Source organism: Miniopterus schreibersii (genome assembly GCF_964146895.1).
Source record: "Miniopterus schreibersii genome assembly, chromosome: 15".
NCBI lineage: Eukaryota > Metazoa > Chordata > Mammalia > Chiroptera > Miniopteridae > Miniopterus > Miniopterus schreibersii.
Window position 1 is genome coordinate 47,284,377 of NC_138115.1, and position 21,504 is coordinate 47,305,880.

General features: G+C 41.6%; 1 protein-coding gene across 8 annotated transcripts in view; it reads left to right on the top strand.

Annotated features, from left to right (window-relative positions):
• Window positions 1-21,136, top strand: part of NKTR (natural killer cell triggering receptor) — a 36,919-nt gene extending 15,783 nt beyond the window's left edge. For 3 of the 8 annotated variants that reach the window (XM_081159277.1, XM_081159275.1, XM_081159272.1), the window contains 11 exons: window positions 3,605-3,634; window positions 4,159-4,304; window positions 5,212-5,434; window positions 5,886-6,041; window positions 7,240-7,327; window positions 7,815-7,960; window positions 9,279-12,164; window positions 15,220-15,315; window positions 16,105-16,161; window positions 16,678-16,782; window positions 18,350-21,136. In XM_081159277.1, coding sequence (XP_081015403.1) covers window positions 3,605-3,634; window positions 4,159-4,304; window positions 5,212-5,434; window positions 5,886-6,041; window positions 7,240-7,327; window positions 7,815-7,960; window positions 9,279-12,164; window positions 15,220-15,315; window positions 16,105-16,161; window positions 16,678-16,782; window positions 18,350-18,437 — 4,021 coding nt within the window. In that variant the 3' untranslated portion in view covers window positions 18,438-21,136. Of the gene's footprint in view, window positions 1-514; window positions 538-972; window positions 2,492-3,604; window positions 3,635-4,158; window positions 4,305-5,211; window positions 5,435-5,885; window positions 6,042-7,239; window positions 7,328-7,814; window positions 7,961-9,278; window positions 12,165-15,219; window positions 15,316-16,104; window positions 16,162-16,677; window positions 16,783-18,349 lie in introns of those variants that run through there. The other 5 variants (XM_081159276.1, XM_081159274.1, XM_081159279.1 and 2 more) reach the window with 4 other exon arrangements.
• Window positions 21,137-21,504: the final 368 nt, after the last annotated feature.

Here is a 21,504-nt window from a genome sequence, read left to right on the forward strand (position 1 = left end):
GCAAGACTGTAGCTATTTGAGGTGAATTTGTAAAAGAGTTCCCTGAAATGTTGTTTGTTTTGAATTCTCTTAACTCAGTTTTTTCCATTGAAATTATTGCTTTCCATTGTATTAAGGGCTCCTGGGCATTCAAGGTTTATGTTTATGTATGTGCTCAGGGTGCATTTTTCTTTTTTTAAGAAATGTTAGTTGACTTAGCTGGTTTCTAGGACTTGTGAAACAAAACGTACTGTTTTGTTAATAGGTATTAACACGCTTGTGTTGCGATACTAAGGACCTGAACAGATTCCAACTTCAACTCCAGTGCTTTTCTTGAGTACAATTCACCTCTACATACATACCTATGTGAAAGAAAATTTAGAGCCCTCCATTTAAAAAAGCTTTCTTGCTTTGCATAAAACTTGAAAATATTTAATTTCAAAGTTATATTAATATTAAAACATAGATTCAGTCTTGTCTTAAAAGTGTATTACAATTTATTTCTTGCCATTTTTGTGTAAAATTTACAGAAAGAGTGTTACACCGTGCGCTCCAAAGGTAATGTCTCATTACTCTAAGGCTCTCTCTTTTTCTTTCTTTGCCTTTATCTTTTAATCCTATTGTTATGTGCATTGAACAATTTTAAGGGGGGAAAAAATACCTCCGTTTGATCTGTATGGCAGCAATACATGTAAAACGTGTGTTTTATTGTTCATGGTTAATCCTGGGAAGTATGTTTTAATTTCAGTGGCTTATTTCTACCAGTTTCCACACATCTTCAGGGTGGGGGTGTTATATTGTATATAATGGTTTTAGATTTCATTTTAGTACAGAACTATTAATATCTGTATAAGGCCAAAGGCTTCCTTGATAATGGTGTTAAAATAGATTGTTGAAGTAACAGTGCCACTTACAATTTCTAGGATGCACATATACAGGGGTGGGCAAAAGTAGGCTTGAATACATGAAACAATTTATTCTTGCATTATTTATTGATTGATTATTGTATTATTTATTTTTATTATTATTATTATTATTAACAACCTACTTTTGCTCACCCCTGTATTTTTTAAGTAGATTCAAGGGTTGGGGAAACCTGGAAAATTTGTGTCTAAGTGACAGGAGAAAATGAAAGTATTGAAAGCTTTTGTCACTTGAAATGTTGTGTGCGGTGTTTCTCCTTAGGAATGTTTTCATAAGCATGGACAGGTGATAGGCTGTGGCCTTCTAAGGGCTTACCTCACCAAGCAAATGTCATCACTGCATGGGACTTCACAAGGGTATTGTTTTGAAAGATCAAAACAATTAAGACTTGGTGGGATGAAATCGCTTGTCCATTGTAATAGAATTGAATAGCCTGGACTGAGCACATCATTTCCCCTGCCCTTTTGTAACCCTATTTGGCAGCATCCACTGTTTATCCCTGTCTGAGTGTCAACCCAGTGCCAGTAAGCCTGCTTTACATAGGGATTTCTACTAGAACAGAGACTGCGAACCCCAGTGGGCTTCCTTTCCTTAAGATCCTTTCAGTATTCTTAATATGTAGTCTAACCCAACTAGGGTATACATTTGTATCGCTGCATCCTGAATTGCAGATGTAAGGGACTGCATTACACCAGGTTAGGCACTGCGGGTCAGCTGAAGTTTGTCCTTGAAAGAATTGTTCCTGTTTTCATTTGTTCCCTTCACTATTGCTGTAAAGGACCAAGGTCATTTGTCTTCAGTTTTCATTTGAATTAAAAACACAACTCGAATCTGTCACAAAGGTAGCTATTCCATCCTCAAATTGAGTCTCAAGGAGTACGTTGCTACATCACAGCAGTTAGCTGGACTGTTTACATCTTACCATTTGCAGAGGTTTGCCATAAGGTGTTTTCATAGCACTCCTATTAGCCGAGGTGGCAAATTGAATGGGGTTCTCTGTGTTTTAGAAAAATCTGTGGGCTTTTCCCAGTGCCAGAAGATTGAGAGCTGTGAGAGGAAGGATCAGGGAGGAAGAGGAGGAGTGAACCTAACCAACAAACCGTCCATTGTTCTCACTGCTACGCATTTGAGACGGAGCCTTTACATAGCAGAACATTTTTACCTTTAAATTTTTTACCTCTTTACATCTTTCCTACAATGGATCACTGTCTAGAGTATGGACTCCTTTCTTCCTGTCTTTAGTGTGCTTTGGTAAGGTTTGATAATGGGGGAAGCACATTTCTATCTCATAGTTATTGTCCAAGGCAGTTTCTGGATGCTAGTTTAATGATTTGAGCATTAGTGCCTCACCAGTTTGCTAGACTGACTTTTTTCTCTCTTTCTTTCTTTTCTTTCTTTCTTTCTCCTGCCTGTTTTTATTCATTTTTACTATTACATTAGCTTGAGTTACCACTTCTCAATCTTCTAAGGAAAATTTGAGACCAGTGGTTTTAAAACTCAAGATCCTCTTTAAAATCTGGAACTACTTAGGTTGACATTTTAATTTTTTAAATTATGAAGTGGTCTTACAGAACTGAATTTTCTTAATGTAAGTATAAGTGTTATAATTCTTTGTAGAATAATGATTTAATTTAGCATTGTTGTGAAGGTTAAGTTGTATTTTGTGCACTTACATATCTTAGAATTGCCTTAAAATGAATATAAAAATTGATAAGGGAGCTTCTAGAACAATTGACTGCTTTAACATGGCCTGACAGCCGGTGACCTTTCTCTCAAATATCTGTTTCTCATTCTTGAAAACTAAGATGTTTGTGGTGTATACATCTCTGAGTCTAGTTACATCTGCTTTTGATTTTTTTTTCGTACTGCAATTCACAAGTGTGAAGATCTATGAAAATGCTATGGGAAAACCTGTTTGGGTTCAAAATATCTTGACCAAACGTACCCCATAGGTTTCTCAAGAGTGGCTCTCTGCCAGTTTGTGGCTGGAAGAAGCCAGTTGAGTGTTCTCTGGGCCGTGGGAATTTGGAATGTCTATAGTGTTACCCATCATTGGTTACCTTGCTGTCGGAAGTATTGGCAGATTGAAGGTTTGCTCCCTACTGCATTTTCAGAGTTGCTCTGAGTGGTGGCAGAGCTTCACCTTAGGTGAAGGAAGAGAGGCAGGAAGTTCTGGAAACAGAATTCCTGAGGCCTAATTCCCATCTGCCTGCCTAAAAGATACATACTGACCCAGTATGAGAAATAATAAAAACTCGTGCTTGCTTCAGCGGCACATACACAGTAGAACTCGTTTAAGTGTGGAGCGTGTGTTGGTCACACTTTTCATAGGGCAAATGATAGGTACTTTTTATTCTTGTTTAATCATCTTAATAAAATATGAGTTTGTTTTGGTTTTAGAGTAACTTTAATTTTAGTGTCTGTGCTGTATATTTTAAACTTATTTCATATATATGTATACATATATAGTCTTCATATTGGAGAAACAGGATTTTGTAATTCATTATAATTTTGAAGTTTTATATCAGTAAAATGGCTACTGTTGCTGTTTTTAAGGTTTACATGTGTATCATGTTTAACTTTTTCCTGGTCTTTTTATCTTTACCTCTTTGTTTTCTACATGTTCTGTTAAACCCTTCTGCTCTGTTAACCTGAACACTTGGTTTTTGGCATCGTCTTTGTGTTGATGTTTGCTACACAGTACCACAAAGCCTGCTCCGCACCTGGATGGGTAAGAGCTATGTTCTTACTACCTTGGTGGGGGAAGTGTTTGGGTGGCTGGTTCCATACATATTGGACCACGGGTAAACCCTCAAGGGGGCACTCTTGATCTCTAGGTTAATGTCTCACAGCCAGGCTCTTCCTTATGGATCCCAGGGTGCAGTATCCTTGAGACTCCATGGCTTTCATGTCCCTGAAGGGGTCTTTACTGGGGCCCATAGATGGACTTCTCAGCCATGAAGTGACCCTATAGGATGGTTTCTGAGTAGCAAGTACATTCTGACTGTTACAGGACTATTTACCGCAAAATAGTTACAAACCACTGTTTTAAAGACAGAAAACCAAGGCCCAGTTTGAGTAACGGTGTTTCTTTCCTTTTATGAAGCTGATTTCAAGTTCTAATTCCCTTCATGCATCGAACACTGTGCTTTTATTTTCAGGTCTATGGACATGTCAGTTACGACAATTGTCTTGGTTACTCTTGTGGCTTAGTTATCAGCAAACCAACAGTTTTTTTAATTTGTGTCGTGACAGGGTGCATGTTGTGTTTGGACTAGTTATTTCCGGTTTTGAAGTAATCGAACAAATTGAAAATCTGAAAACTGATGCTGCAAGCAGACCTTATGCAGATGTGCGAGTTATTGACTGTGGGGTGCTTGCCACAAAATCAACAAAAGATGGTAAGACTTTAGGGGGGTAAAGGGAGCATACCTCCAGGATTTCAGTAGTGGAAAAAACGCATCTGAGTGGCATAGCATAGCCCTGAGACCTCTCTACCATACCTTGTATGCAGTCCATCAGCAATCTTACCAAATCTTACCTCTTCTTCTTGCTTCCCTGCTCCCTGGTCCGCACCACCAGCATCTCTTACCTGGCTTATTGCAATAGCCTATTAAGTGTTCACTTTGCCTCTATCTGTGCTCCTCTGTATTCATTCCTCCACAGCAGCATCCTCCTAATTGGTCTCCTTGCTTATACTCTGGGCCCTCTGCAGTCTGTCCTTAAGAGCCACCAGAGTGATCTTCTCCTAGGGCTCTCTTCTAAGTCAGCCAAAGCTGAAGTCTCTACAATGGCGTCTAAGGCATCTGCCTCTCCTGTGTTTCTGACCTCTTCCCCCTCATTCATCGTCTTCCAGCATGTTGACCTTGACGACTCAGACATGCCTAGTACTCAGGGACTTTGTGCTGGCTGTTTCCTCTGTCTGGAACACTACATTCAGATGTCTGTTTAGCGCCCTCCCTCACTCCCTTTACGTCTCTGCTCAAATGCTATCTTAAATTATCCCTGACTCCCTATTCCCTTTATACTGCCTTTTTTCTTAAGCACTTACTGTCATATTACGAAGTTACTCTTTTCCTTATTTGGCTCCACTAGAATATAGACTTCATGAAGGCAAGAGTTTTGTCTCCTTAGAGTCTCACCAGCAAACCATATTATAGGATCAGCTTGAAAAAAAGTTTATATAAATTTTGTTTTTAGTTTGCTATGCGTAAAGCATGTTTTACGATATTTGGTAATCACATTTTTTACTCTGAAAGATAGGCACTGAAGTCCAGTACTAATATTTTTGTTAATATTTCTTGAAAGTTTTTGAGAAAAAAAGGAAGAAACCAACTCATTCAGAAGACTCGGATTCCTCTTCCAGCTCCTCTTCCTCTTCAGAGTCGTCCTCAGAAAGCGAGGCGGACCGTGAGAGGAGCAGGAGGAGGAAGCGCAAAAGGCGGCCAAGAGCCAAGCGTTCGAGAAAGAGGCGGAAGGCGGCGGGCAGTTCGGAGGAGCCACGGGATAAACATGCGGGGAGCCCAAAAGGGTACGTGAGACCCTAGAGGAGTCTTGCCTAAAAAACGAAACACTCTGGAATGGGGAAAGTGTGTATAATTCTGTAAACTTAGCTTTGCTACCTATTGAAAAAGGAGAGCGTTTGTTTTTTTTACTATAAATTGAAATCTGGCAAATCTAGGGTAGCATAGGCATTTTATATTAAAGATTTATTTGTTTGCAGGTCAAAATAATCCCTGAAACTCTTAAAAGAAAAGAGTTAGGATTCATTTGACAATTTTGAGAATTTTACCACTGCGGGTTTTTGCTTGGGTTGATGTTTTTTATGTTATCTGTGAGAAAACTGTATAAACCTTTTGAGTGAGACTTACTTGTAAGGTATCAGAAGTATTGCTATTTCATATCTAATTTTGTGTGCTTTTATTATTATGGAATGCAAACATTACATATCGTAATTGGTGACTTGGTATGTTCTCTCTAAGTCACTCTGAGAGAAGTGATACCAATGAGAAAAGGTCAGTCGACTCAAATGCTAAAAGGGAAAAGCCTGTGGTCCGCCCAGAAGAGATACCCCCAGTGCCTGAGAACCGATTTTTATTGAGAAGAGACATGCCTCTTGTCGCGGTGGAGCCTGAACCGTAAGTAGGATGGTTAACCTGTGTTTTCATTTTTGATTGAGGATGTCACCAGCTCATTGCAGTTCCACACTCACCCATAGTCAGAGCACTTTGAAAGGTAACTGGGGGAGATTGGACTAAAGAGTGACCTGTGCCCAACCTTTCAGAATTCCCATTGTACCAGTAGGAAAGGGGCGGGGCAAGTTGTCAGGGGAAAGTTCTTGTTGGAGGCCTGGAAAGATTTAATTACTGATCTTTTTTTTGGCTTTTCATTAGAGGTGAAATTTTGGTTGTCAAGCAGAGTTAGTTGAACTCTTTGAATCCAGTAGAGTAATAAAAAGAGGTGGAAACAAACCAAATGTCCACCAATAGATGAATGGATAAACAAATTGCATATATACATGCAGTGGAGTGTTATTTGGCCATAAATTAGGGTTACCAGAGGCTGATGGAATGGGGCAATGGAGAATTAGGGCTTAATGGGTAGAGTTTGGGTTTGGGGTGATAAAAAAGTTTTGAAAAGATAGTAGTGATGGTTGCACAACATTGTGAATAATTCATGCCATTGAATTGTACACTTAAAATGGTTAAAGTTGCTAATTCTATGTTATATATGTTCTATCCAATAAAAAACGTATTTAAAAATGCTCATTAACATAATTCCTGATACATAGTAAGTATACTCAATAAAAGCTAGCCATTGTATTAATAATAACAGATACAAAACAAACTGTGGTGTGGAAAACTTACGCATGGAGAGCTGTAGCCGCCACAAAATCCATACTCTTAAAATTGCCCATAAGATGAGGCAGCAGATTCAGAACCTTGAAGGAGGGGCAGTTTATAGTAGAGAGGTGGACACAAATGAACTATAAAAAATGTAAAATAAGATTAAGCATCAGAATCAGGAATAACTCAGGATTTTCTTAGAACATTACTGCTTTGACAAGAGACATCTAAAAGGAGGGGATTTTGTTTAAAAAATATACTGTGCTTTAAAAGTATCATGTATTTCTACCCAATTGGGTTACCCCCCCCCCCCCAGTTTTGGCACTTAAATGGTTTATTTAGAAAATTAGGTTATGTGGAGTACCTCATTCTACAAAAGTGTTCGATCTAAATGAAGTGTTTTTGTATTATAGGAGCATAAATTCTACATGTAAACATTGGGGAAACTGCCTACATTTGCTTATTTTTAATTTTCAATCATCCTTTCCAGGAAGATTCCTGATGCCACACCCATTGTAAGTGATCAGAAACCATCTGTGTCAAAGTCTGGACGGAAGATTAAAGGAAGGGGCACAATCGTATGTTTGTTAAGACTTTTCTTTTTTCCAATTATCTAAGCGGTAAAGTGTTTTTACCTGTAGGCAAAAATCCTAGCTTTAATTTTAGTATGATCCAAAATCTGTTCAAGGAGCTAGTTGTGTTCTCCGTAACTATGGGAAGGTACTGCTGTTAGAGGTCACTGCCATGTTTTGATGGGTTTAAGTATGAAATGAACATGTGAAACAGTCTGAGAAATCTTAGTATGCTGAATACTCTAGGCTAATGAATGTAAGCATTAGGACTTCGAAGTGGAAATTTTCACATGTGATTACAGGTAAATCTCAGCCTTTCCCATTTCTTTTAGTTGCTTATGTTTGACATAACTTCATGTCATCCCTTTGGCACTTCAGTCATTATTGCCTTTGAGTGGGGTCTGAGATTGGGTCTTACACGTAGCTCTGTCCTGTAGCAGACTGTAATTGCCGGGTATTTTAAAAAGAGTTACTCATGTCTTTGTTTTTAAAGCGCTATCACACACCTCCAAGGTCAAGGTCCTGTTCTGAATCAGATGATGATGACAGCAGTGAGACTCCTCCTCACTGGAAAGAGGAAATGCAGAGACTGAGAGCATACAGACCACCTAGTGGAGAAAAATGGAGTAAAGGAGATAAGTAAGAGCCTTGTACATGCACAGTCCTGTGTCTGCTGTGTTTGGACTTTTCATTAAAGATTTAAATTTCAGATTAGACAGTGACCAGGGAATACATTTGGTGAAAGTAGTGCTGTTAACCAGGAGGGCTGATGGCTTTGGGGTGCTTTAAAATCAAAACTCTCTTTTCCCCTCACAAGACTATAAACCTACTGAATCTCTTAAAAGATTTTTGGTTTAATTTTAGAAATAATCAAGTCTTAAAATGATATAGCAGGTACTTTCATAGACCCCAGGGACTGCTCCTGCTTCAGAGTGTACCCATCACTCTCAGTGACACACCCCACAGGGGAATGATTATTTTAGAAACGGGGCTGGCCTCAGAATAGCTAGTGAAAATATACTTAAAAAATGAAAATATACCAACGGGACCCTCCATAATTGTTCATGGTAAAATTCTCTTTTTCGGCACAGGCGTCCTATAGTATGTTTGAAATTAGAAGAGGAAGGAAAAAGTGTGCATTTGCTGTGTGGAAGTGGTTTAGGCACATTGGTACTGAGGACTCTCAGTTTTGAGCCCTGACATTACCAGCGAGATAATAAAGCCTGCATCTGTTTTCATGTACTTTTTCCTCAGTTTCTGTAGTAAGTAGTTTAAACCTTAGGGGAAGGTCTTGATTACCTTCGTGAGGCTGAGGTAAAACAATAGTCTTGCTAGTTGAGGTAGCTATCCTGTATCTGCAGAGAATCAACAGAATTATTGGGGAGCTTGGTTTGAAATTGTTCCTGCAGAAAGAGGGCTATGAGCCGATCACAGCCAGGAACTCAGTAGTCAGCAGTGCTTTTGTGATTAGGTGGTTTGGTTTTCAAAGCCATTTTCCATTTTCCTATCAAATTTGAAGTGTTTTGCTTAGCTTTTGGGGGGGGAAAAATCCTTTTGTAAGTGGCTCTGTTAGCAGTTGTCCATGTGTCTGCAGTTGAAAGGTCAGGACCAGGCCAGTCACTGATTTATCCTTCCTGCATGTGCTTAAAGTGTTGGTGGAGCCAGTACTTTGTCGTTTCTAGGCTTCTGTCAATGCATTTGTATGGACAGCAAATGTGTTTTAGTTTTAAAACATAGAAGTTTCGGCTGGATAGCTCAGTTGGTTAGAACATTGTCCTGATAAACCAAGGTTGTGGATTTGGTCTCAGGTCAGGGCACATGCAAGAAACAACCAATGAATGCATGAATAAGTGGAACTACAAGTCAGTGTTTCTCTCAAATCAATAAATTTAAAAACATATTTTAAACAGAAAACATGCTTGCAAATAATACATGCATATTATGTTCTTTTCTGTAGGTTGAGTGACCCCTGTTCAAGCCGATGGGATGAAAGAAGCTTGTCCCAAAGATCATGGTCTTACAATGGATATTATTCAGACCTTAGTACAGCAAGACACTCTGATGGTCACCATAAAAAACGCAGAAAAGAGAAAAAGGTTAAGCATAAAAAGAAAGCTAAAAAGCAGAAACATTGCAGAAGACACAAACAGACTAAGAAGAGAAGGATCATTGTACCATCTGACATAGAATCCTCAAAATCCTCCTCCCGGCGAATGAAACTCTCCTGTGAGAGAGAGAGGAGGTCTCGTTCTTCCTCGTTGTCCTCTCACTCGTCGAAGAGGGACTGGTCTAAGTCCGATAAGGATGACCAGAGCTCTTCCACCCATTCCAGCAGAGACTCAGACAGATCAAAATCTCACTCACAGTCTTACTCTAGGGGAAGCTCAAGGTCAAGGACTCCATCGAAGTCCTCATCACATTCTCGAAGTAGATCAAAGTCCAGATCTAGTTCCAAGTCAGGGCACCAACGGACAGCATCAAAATCCCCAAGAAGAACAGCCTCTCAGCTAAGTGAAAATAAACCAGTTAAAACAGAGCCTTTAAGAGCAACAGTGCCACAAAATGAAACCATCGTGGTACAACCACCAGTGGTGGCGGAACATATTCCTGTAATACCACTGAGTGACAGTCCCCCTCCTTCCAGGTGGAAGCCTGGACAGAAGCCCTGGAAGCCTTCTTATGAGCGGATTCAGGAAATGAAAGCAAAAACAACTCATTTGCTGCCCATCCAAAGCACTTATTGTTTAGCAAATATTAAAGAGACTGGTAGTTCATCATCCTACCATAAAAGAGAAAAAAATTCAGAAAGCGATCGGAGCGCTTATTCAAAATACAGTGATAGAAGTTCAGAAAGTTCCCCAAGGTCAAGGAGCAGGTCCTCTAGGAGCAGATCTTATTCCAGATCGTACACAAGGTCACGAAGTGTAGCTAGTTCACATTCGAGGTCTCGGTCTCGGTCTCGCTCATCTAGATCTCATTCACGAAATAAATACAGTGATCGTTCACAGTGTAGTAGGTCCTCTTCATACTCTTCCGTTAGCAGTGATGCTGGAAGACGAGCCAAGAGAAAACTTACATCCAATGGGAAAAAAAATAGCACTTCAAATAAAAGGCACAGCAGCAGCTCTGAAAAGGCACTTCGCAGTAAATACGTCAAAGGCAGGGATAAGTCTTCGCGTCAGAGAAAGTATAGCGAAAGCAGGTCATCCTTAGATGATTCCTCAGACAGTGAACACTCTGGTGTTCAGGTGACACAGTCAGCCCAGGAAAAAGAGAAGCAAGTCCAGGTGGAAGTGAACAACAGACAAGAGAAAAACAGAGGTGGAGAGAAATCCAAGCCTGAACAGGAATGTCCTCGTTCAAAAAAAAGAACTTTGAAAGAGAATCTTTCTGATCACTTCAGAAACGGCAGTAAGCCCAAAAGGAAGAACTATGCTGGGAGTAAATGGGACTCTGAGTCCAATTCTGAACGAGACGTAACGCAAAACAGTAAAAATAATTCCCCGCCGTCTTCCGATAAGGAGGAAGGTGAGGCCACCTCGGATTCTGAGTCGGAGTTTAGTGAAATTCACGTCAAAGCCAAACCCACAACAAAGTCTGCAAATTCTTCACTGCCCGATGGTGATGGTGCTTGGAAGTCGAGCAAACGGCGCTCATCAACCTCCGATTCTGAGGGGTCCTGTTGCATCTCAGAGAACCCCAGAGGAAAGCCGCGGAAGCACAAACACGGCTCAAAGGAAAGTCTTAAAAGGGAGCACACCAAAAAAGTGAAAGAGAAAATGAAAGGGAAAAAAGACAAAAAGCACAAGGCCCCGAAACGAAAACAAGCATTTCACTGGCAGCCTCCGCTGGAATTTGGGGAAGAGGAGGAGGAGGAGACTAATGAAAAGCAAGTGACTCAGGAGCCACAAGAGAAGAAACAAACCTCTGAAAACAGTGAAACCACAAAAGAAAATACCCCCCAAACTGAGAAGCCCTGTGAGGACGGCAGCCTCTCAGATAAACAGAATACAGCAACGCTTTCACCAGACGCTGAGCAGCCTGCTAAAGATAGTAAACCCCACAGTTCCCTCACACCTTTAAATACCGAGGACAATGTCACCAGTTCTCCCGCAAATGGTCAGCATGTTGAAGAAAGTGCCCCAGGCGGAGTGGAGGACATGTTTCAAGCAGACGACAACATGGAGATTTGCACTCCTGATAGGACTTCCCCAGCGAAGGTGGAGGGAGCGTCCCCTCTGGGAAATTCAAGGCTTGACACCCCGGACACAGGCATTGTTGTAAAGCAGGAAATGCAGGCAGAGCATCCTGAGGCCCAGGGGGGGAAACAGGAAAGCAGCGTGCCTGAGAGCCCCGTGGCGGGGGAGGTGGGGAAGCCCGACAGCAACTTGGGCTCCGGCTCTGCCAGTGCCCTGGAAAGCGCAGTGAGCTCAGGGGTGGCTGAAAGGGGCCAGGTCAGCCTCCTGGATAATAAATGGAAGCCCCTGCCAGGGGTGGGGAACCTGGCAGCACCGCCGGCTACATGCAGTGCTGTGGAAGTTAAGGCACTGACAGCTGTGCCTGAAATGAAACCGCAAGGCTTGAGAATAGAAATTAAAAGCAAAAATAAAGTTCGGCCTGGGTCTCTCTTTGATGAAGTAAGAAAGACAGCACGTTTAAACCGGAGGCCAAGAAATCAGGAGAGCTCAAGTGAAGAGCAGACGCCTAGTCGGGATGGCGACAGCCAGTCCAGGAGTCCAAGTCGATCTCGAAGCAAATCTGAAACCAAATCAAGACACAGAACAAGGTCTGTTTCCTACAGTCACTCAAGAAGTCGATCGCGAAGTTCCTCGTCATCTTATCGGTGAGCAATATTCTCTTTCCATTTTTTCTCCCAAAGAGAGTCTGTTAATGTTTAGCCTGGAAGAACATGAGAATTAGGGACAAGATTACTATATCTAAATATCTGGAAGGTCAGTAAGGAGAAGTCTTGTGCTGTGTGACTCAGAGCAGATTGAGGACACAGTGGGTTTCAGGGAAGAAATTGGGGCTTCATGTGAAAAGCTCTCGCTTCTATTGAAGCTCCCGGGCAGTAGAAATCGGTTGCCATGTGAGGTGGCAAGTTCTCCATCTTTAAAGGTGTGAGGCTGCTCTCTCACCTGTCAGTGATTCCTTCGAAGGGAGTCCTGAATTTACAGCACAGAAAGGATCTAGAGAGCATCGATCTAACCCTCCACTTCACACAGTTGCCTGCTCAAGACAAGCACCTAGTTGACCTTTTTTTCCCCGATTACAGTTGACATTCAGTATTATTTTGCATTAGTTTCGGGTAGGTGTATAGCATGGTGGTTAGACAATCATATACTTTATAGTGTTCTCCCTGATACTTCTAGTACCCACCTGGTACCACACATAGTTATTACAATATTGACTATATTCCCTGTACTGTACTTTATATCCCCATGACTGTTTTCTAGTTACCAAATTGTACTTCTTGATTCCTTCCCCTTTTTGACCCAGTTAGTTTATCTTTATTCAAGGGGGTGGCAGAGGTGGGATGTAAAAATGATCATCTTTCAATTTATTTATTTTTGGTTCAAGTTGTATGTAACTTCTGTCATCAGCATAGCATGAGCTTTTTTAAAACCTAAAAGAAAGTGGTGATGGTGATATAAGTAATTTGTATTCTTTGCGATATAAATATTTCTTGGTTTTACTCCACTATCTCTTTAATTACTCATATCCCTTTTTATATTGTGCTTGATTTTCAGCACTTGAACTTAAAATACAATAATTGTCTTTGACCATTTTTTCCTTTCTAGTCATTTGTCAGTCTTTTTCTCCCCTTACCCAGATTTTGTTAAAAATAGGAAACAACACTTGCCACCTGTAGTAACTGTCCCCCATTTCCTCCTCAGTTGCTTGCAGCCTGTCTTCTATGCTTTCCTCCCCCACTTCGCTAGGTTTTCGGGTACTTCTGCCTGGCCAGGTTTTGGTCCTCACACAGGAAGCCCTCTACTAACGCTCCTTGTCCCTCAGACCATTCTATGCTTGTGTTGTGGGCTCCTCTTCCTCCCCCTGCCCCGACTTCCGACGGGCCCAGAGAGTTGGTGAATCCTGGCGTTTCATGTTCTTGGGTGCAGTTACCCGTTGAGCTACTGCAGCCTCCTCTCTGCTCAACATCTGCCTTCCCATTTACACTCTGATAGCTCTGAGCTGTTGGAGATGCTGGCTACTGCCTTTGGGGTGGGTGGTATTTCATTTTGTAAATGAAGACGGTGAGGCATAGAGAAGCCAAGGAATTTGCTCTAAGCGTTTCAGCTAAGGGTAGTAGACTGAGATAGCTGAACGCTACCTCCCTGTTTTGGTTACCTGCCTGGGTCTGACTCCCCTAGTAGGCTGTAAACTCCTTAAAGTAAGGTACTGCCTTGCAGAACATCTTGGTCCTGTCTAAAACATCCATGGAGACATCTGGTCCATGTCTTCTGATCTGCCTAACCCCATGTGCTATTACCAGCTAGGTGACCAAGCAAGAGAGGGGTTATTATTAGCAGTATAGCCACACCACAATTATTGGACCACTAAAACATGATAGTACTTTTCACATATTAAATCAGAAATATAAATAGCCCTGGCCAGTGTGGCTCAGTTGGCAGACACCGAAAGGTAGTGGGTTCAATTCCTGGTCAGGGCACATACTCAGGTGGCAGGTTCGATCCCTGGTTAGGGCACATACGGAAGGCAGTTGATCGATGTTTCTCCCTCACATCCATGTTTCTCTCTCTTCCCCTCTTCCTTTCTCTCTCTCTCAGAAGCAATAAACATATCCTTGGGTGCAGATTAAATATATAAATATAAACATGAACTCTCTGAACCCAGGGATGTTTTTAAGTTTGGACATTTTTTATAGGACCAGATATCAAGGATCATTTGGCATCGGCCAAACACGCTTATGGACATTTTTGATGGACTAAGCGTTTGCTAATCCAGAGGCTGTTTCCTACTCATCTTTCATTCACTTCACAGAGTGTGCTTTATAATTGTTTGCTGGATATGTGATTAGAATCTTATTAGAACATAACGTGTTCAAAACTGCATAAAACCTGTGAGGTATCATACAGGTAGCCTACACGTGGGGCTGTTTTCCTGTTCCTGAGTCACAGGAGTGAAGCAGGAGGAAGGCCAGGGGCCAGATGAACGAGGGGCAGGATTGCATTGCTTACGTTTTTGTTTTACTAAATATTAAGTAGACATAAAAATAAGTGACTACGGTATAAAAGGTAATTTAAAATGCCATCTAGCTTAAAAAAATAGAGCTTTGACATTCCTGATGGTAGCCCTACCCATGCTACCCTACTTTCTTCTCTCCTAGAATTAAACATTATTCTGAACTCTTGCTACAATTTTGTTGTTTTTCTTTATAGTTTTACCACAAATGTTTCTATCCTTATACAGTGTTTTTGCATGTTTTCAAACGAAATCCTTTTTCATATATATATACACACACATATATATATTTTCCTACGTTTGCCTTTTCACTGAACATTTTGTTCCTAAGAGATAGCTCAGTTGATACATGAGGCTGTGTAGTTCATTTTCCTGCCTTAGAGTATTTCAGTATATAGTCTCTGTGTTAACTTTTTTTAACTCATTCTGAGATAGGATTATTTCCTCTTTTGCTGTTACTAATAGGGCTCCTATAAACCACCTGTACCAGCCTTTCCTGGCTTTTCTTTATTTCTTTCTGTTCAGTTTAAACCCTTATTAACTGTCAATGTCATACCCACTGTGAGGAGTTCATGAGAGACCTTTCCAACGACCTTTCCTCTTACTGTGTTTTCCCCTTCCTGCCCTACAAGTAAGTAATTTTAACAGCATGGGGGTTTGATATAATTATAGTTTTCCACTCTTCATTATAGATCAAGAAGCTACTCTAGAAGTCGGAGCAGAGGGTGGTACAGCAGAGGCCGCACAAGAAGCCGGAGCAGTTCCTCCCGCAGTTACAAAAGTCATAGGTGAGCTTGTGCATCCTACCCGCCTATGTGGTCTCCATCCTGCCTGCTCTTGAAGGCCTGTCATTGCTGAATACCAGTCAGGCCTGTTTTCTCTAGTTCTTTCAAAGAGCAATCAGATTCTTACTGCCTGTTCTCAGGATGGGATCTTCCCAGAATGGGGAGAAACAGTAGAAATATTTATGAGAGGCCCTGACCACTCCCTCCACCTCCTACCCACCCCCAGTACATCTTCCTTAACCTAAGTTCACATCTGCAGTCACCTCTTGACTTGGGTTAGAGATTGAGATAGGAGGATTTTTAAAGGGGGACCAAGGGAAAAAATAGGCCTCTCAGGTATTTTCCTGCAGCTTCATTTTACTTATAAGTGTCCTACCTGGGCAGACCTTTCCTCTCATCCCTACCCCATACCTAGTCAGAACCTCCCCAGTGACTTTCTTTTTTTATTTTAATTGAATTTATAGGAGTAACATTGGTTAATAAGATTATACACGTTTCAAGTAGACAGTTCTACAACATATTATCTGTATGCTGTATTGTGTGTTTACCACCCCAAATCTCCCAGAGACTTTCTTTAGGTGTACTTCATAGAAGAATAGCATAGAATTTAATCTTTCTTATGAAATCCAACATGCTTTTTAAAAATCCAGTATGCTTTTGATATAAAGACAAAATCAGTAGAGCTGCTGGATTTCATTGTTTTTTTTTCTTGATGGGCAAATAAGTGTCTAGTGTTTTGATGTAGTCTGTCCTGATCCCTGAGATGACAATCCCTTCTGTGATTACTACTAGGACGTCCAGCAGGAGCAGGTCCAGGAGCAGCTCGTACGATCCCCACAGTCGGTCCAGGTATGCACAGGGATTGGGTAGCCACCTGCAGGGCAGAATTGAGAGGCCTTGTTCTATAAAACCCTTAATTCCCTTTTAAAAGTGTTGTATTTTATTGAGAAACTGTAACACATGTATTTTCTCAAGAAATCATACCCTTTCTAAATGAGGTCTTTTTGACAGTTTTTTTCTGTTTGCCCATTGTACTCTAGCGTCTAAAGGGACAATTAATGTCAAATTGTAATGGCAGGTGTTTATTGAATAGAATTGCCTGATATCCACCAGATTCAATCTAACTAACTCAGTGTCAATTTTGTGATATTTTCCAATGCAGAAAAGAAATTAACATTTTTGTCTTTAATACGGTAAGTCTGATTTGGGGCAGTTGTTAAATGTTTTCGGTACTTGTTATGCAAATGTGTCTCACATTGTCCAGTGGTGCCCATGTTCTAAGAGGACACTCTTACGCTCCTAAAAAGAAATGGGACTATATGAGTGTTTGAATAGGAAACCTTAGTGCTTGTTGTTGTGTTAAAGCAGGTCCTACACTTACGATAGCTACTACAGCAGGAGCCGCAGTCGCAGCAGAAGCCAGAGGAGCGACAGTTACCACCGAGGCAGAAGCTACAACAGGCGGTCCAGGTGGGTCTCCCCCTAGAACACTGCACGTTCCTATGGGCACTTGGTGTGTGAAGCGATAGGAAAGAAAGCATAATCCTTAGGACAGAAATCCTTTCTCCTCTTCTTGAGTTTTAGCAGACCACAGGCAGCTACTAAATGTGACCTTTGTATTAAGAGTTTGCTGGGGCATGTTTGTTGGTTATTGTTAATGTTTGAATCCAAATAGATTTTTAAATATTCACATGTCCTTACACAAAAATCTCTTGGAAGGAGTAAGAGATGTCCATCAAAACCACGGCCCACTTTTTTAAATAGGGCTCATTGCTAGAAATAGCAAAGCCAGTTTGTCAATTTTTTAAATTAAAAAAAAAAGTATAATAAAATGTCATAATCATTTGCTTCAGCAGCAGGATTAAGGTTTATATCTTTTCATTATTTGGGGAAAATGTGTTTTTTATTTATTGTATTTACTAATACTATGTTATATGCAACGTTTTGCCTAGCCCACCCAACCCACAGCCCGCTTTTTTAAATAGGGCGCTGCAAGTTTTTATGGTTACTTTTGTAATGTCCCTTTCCTGGGGGTTTTCAGTTGTGCCCTCCCCCAGCCACTGCAGGGACAATCAGTGACCCATGTAGACTCTCATGTGTAGACTGGGCACTTCCTTGTTTGAAACCCTTCAAGGGCTCCATCTGCACTGCCCTGTGGGGCAGGTCCAGGCTCTAGCATGGCGCCTCAGCTCCCTCCACCTACAGCTTCATTCCAGGCTTTTCTGTCTCCCCCCTTTAATGTGCTGGAACCTTTGTTTCCGCCTAGAGACACCCACACCATGTCTTCCCTCCTGCCTCTTGAAATTGCCAATCCCCACCTACTTTGCAGTCTCCACTGCAACCCCCTGCCCTGGGAAGCCCTCCTGGCTGCTGACCCTGAGCTCTGCCCCCCAGCCCCCAACCCTGTGTGCCTGTTTGTCTTGCCCATTGTTCTGTCCTATCCTTGAGCCCCAGGGAACAGTACTTGGTCTACTTGTGTGTGTGTGTGTGTGTGTGTGTGTGTGTGTGTGTGTGTGTTCGTGTTCTGAGTACCTAGCAAAGTGACTAGCTCTCAGTGAATATTTTTCAAAGTAACTGGATGGTGATCATAACCATGTCCTTTTGACTCACTATCCCAATGCTCCTGTCATGCCCCACCCCACCCTCACCCCTCATTGGGCGCCATTTGATTTCCATGTCTTTAATGACACTCTCTTCATGTGCCTTTTCCCCTCACTTTCTCAGTCTAATTAAATACTGATGTTCATTTGGGTAACATGGAAAATCATTCTGCTCATTTGCATGAGTGGATTTCAAGTAATTTCCCAAGATGTGATGTTTCTTTATTTTATCTTAACCTTGATGTTATTACTTGATCATTTAAGATCTCTGCAAAGTTGTTTTACCACAGTCAGTAGTACCCCACTGGTCCGCCCACTATGCTAAGTGCCACATCAGTATTGCCTTCAAGCCACTCTAGTCAAAAAAGAAGCTACAAGGGGAATTCAGAGGATTGACAGCTAAAAGGTGTTCGTGTTTGTTTTGTTTTGTTATACAGGAGTTGTAGATCTTATGGCTCTGACAGTGAAAGTGACCGAAGTTACTCTCATCACCGGAGTCCCAGTGAAAGCAGCAGATATAGTTGAAAATGCCCCCTTTTTTGATACGAATTATATCTTATTTGTAAATATCTGGTAACTTAAAAGTTTAAGAAACCTAATGCCAGTTTGTTGTTCCATTTCAATATTAGAGATGAATTTCAAAAATAGACACTTCTTAATTGTTACTTGTTCATTTACTTGTGCGCAGAATTTAAAATACAGATATGTCTCCTAAAAATATTTTTATGCCGCATTTTACAGTAGCCAACTATGGAAGTGAATTTCATTTTCTTGAATCAAGAAACCATGAAATTTTGGTATAATTTGCAATATTATTTTAGATAGACTTTTTCTCTCCATCTTGTGTTCCTTAGAATACAGGTTCTTTTTGCCCGTTTTTCAGGTTTAGTATTTTGCTGCCAAGTACAGACCTGTGGAGGAGAACTGTTAAAGGTGGCCAAACGTTTCTATACTGATTACAGTCTAATACATATGTGCTCTGAAAAACAAACTGCCCAGATCCATCCTGATGGTAGCCAGGAGTACGAGGCGGTGGCGCTGGGGCTCTTGATTCTTTCCTTCTTTGCTGTCTCCAACGATCAGGAAAGTGGTCATCACACAGCCTGCTGTCTGTTGCATGCTGGCAGGCGAGATTAGGGAGAAGAAGTCGGCCTTAAGTAAGTACCTGCACCGTCTCTAAGGACCTAATGTTCCCTGTGCTTTCTAGTAAATACTACCAGAAGTTTAGACTGTAAAAATGATTCTACTCCACTTCACCCTTTGGTGCTTGGTACCTTTTGGTGCCTCTTTAAACAATCTCATGAGAGAGAGACGTTAAAAAAAAATTTTATTCACTGGCACCAAACATGGTTCCTTCTGAGCTGCATTCACTTTGAATATTTAGAGGGGCTCTCTCAAGCCACAGCTGTGGGCTGGGGTACCCTGGACCAGGCAGCATTGGCATAGGGGGTGTGGTCACTCAGGTCTACTGCACATGACTGACGTATGTGCCTCAAAGAGTGGATTGAAGTATGGACTTCAAAAGTAACACCAAAATCTGACTGCCGCCATCCCGGACATTGTGCAGGGCTTTGAAGTCTGAAGTAAGAGGCAGACACAGCAGTAGTTGAACGGTTCTAGGCACCAGCATGGTTTTCAGTTTCTGCTGTGGCCACACTGACTCGGTGAAGCCTTGTGTGACTTGAGTAAACCCATGACAACACAGGGAAGGAGGTGCATGGGACTGCATAATTTATACATGTTCACAGTTTTGGGTGGTTCCTCCAAAAATGATTTGACCTGTAAAAACCGGCGTGATTTTTTTTTTTTTTTAAATCTAGTTGGAATTTTTTCCGCAAGTGTACTTAATCACCTTAGTGCCAGTTTAGTCCAGTAATGCAGGAGAAGTTCATATGGGATGTTGGATGTAGAGCTGTGTGCCATCCTACCCAGGCCTTGCCTGGTGCACTAGTGAAGTGGGGAAGAGCCCTTAGTTGGAGGGATCTGACAGCCCTTGATGGGTGGAGGGATGACTATGGACACATTCAAACCATTATCCTAAAAGGTTCATAAACAGGGTTAAGGGGTCAGTTGTTTGCCAAGTTGATAGATGAGAGTACATTAGACAACAGGACCTAAGTGAAACAAACATGCTTCTAGTGACGACAAAACATCGTGTGATTCACATGAAGGGTTCTCAGAAGTTGCCTGCAAAGGAGAATATTGCTTTAATAATACTCAGTGGGAAAAATACTGCATTCAGAACCCAAACAAAAACTGCCAAATCTAATTATGTTAAGAAAAGTTACCCTTGGGCAGTGTGTTGGTTTTCTGTTGCTTTGTAAATAATTACCCCAAACTTTGCAGCTTAAAACGGTACCGGTTTTTTAGCTCAGTTCTGTAGCTCGCGATCTGGCTCACTATGGCTGGGTCCTCTGCTCAGGGTCTCACAGGCTGAAGCCAGGGGTCAGCAGGGCAGCATTCCTTTATGGAGGCTCTAGGGAAGGGGCTGCTTCCAGTTCATTCAGGTGCTTGGCAGTGTCCGTTCCTGTCTGGGCCTTTCTCTCAGCTCCTTAAGGCTGGTCCAATTCCTTTCTGTGGCTCCCCTACCTCTTCAGACCAGCAGTGGCCCACTAAGTCCTCATGCTTCAGATCTCTCCGCTTTTCCCCTCAGTGTTAAGGTTCATGTGATTACATCCAGCCCTCTGAGCTAGGCTTCCTATTTTAAGTTCATAGACTATATCATCGCAGGAGGGATCCCCTACTCACAGGTCCCTGAGTTGGGGCATGGAATGGGGGAGGGGCATTGTAGAATTCTGCCTACCACAGGCAGTAACCTTGCCCTTTGATGTGGGTGGAATTTTATCCTGAGAAGTGGGCCCTGGAAGCCTCATGTTTTCTCCATGAAAGAGAACAGCCCTCAGCTGCAGCCTTCAACTTGTGTGTTTACTGAATGACCTACAGAGACAGCTTTTCTTCCTAAGGGGATTGTTCTGTATTTTAAGTTATTTTTTAATAAAATTGAATTATGTTATGTATTGTGCTTCTAAATAGAAAATGCATTATTGGACTGTTTTTGTAATGTCCTGTTTACTGCAAATTAAATATGATATAGCTGGTATTGTTTAAAAACTAGAAAATACTTTTGTACATATTGGCGATGTGTAATTTGTATACACTTCACTTAAATTCCCCAAAACTTGAAAGGGAGACCTTGTAGAAATTAAAATATATACTTAGTCTAAGTCTGAGCGTCTTTCATCTTTCTTGACTCATCCACATTTCAGCTAGTCTTTCTGAGGTGGAAAAGGAAACCCTGAGTCTCTGCTGACCCACCTCTGAGGCTCACTTTCATCTTGTAGCTAAGCATTAGTGATGGGCATGAGGGGCAGCTAGAGAGAACTTCAGGCAGAGACATCCACCTCCCCAGAGAAGCACTGAGGGTGCTCAGTGTTCCCCCAATGACTCCACAGCTCCTCTAGGCTTTGCTGCTGTCACCCAGCTGTGACCTGCACTCAAATGTCTTTGCGGAGGAGAGAATGTGTCCCATTCCATCTGTGCGCTGCTGCCCAGGGACAGTGCGTTTACCTGCTAGCCCACCTAGCCAGCCTGC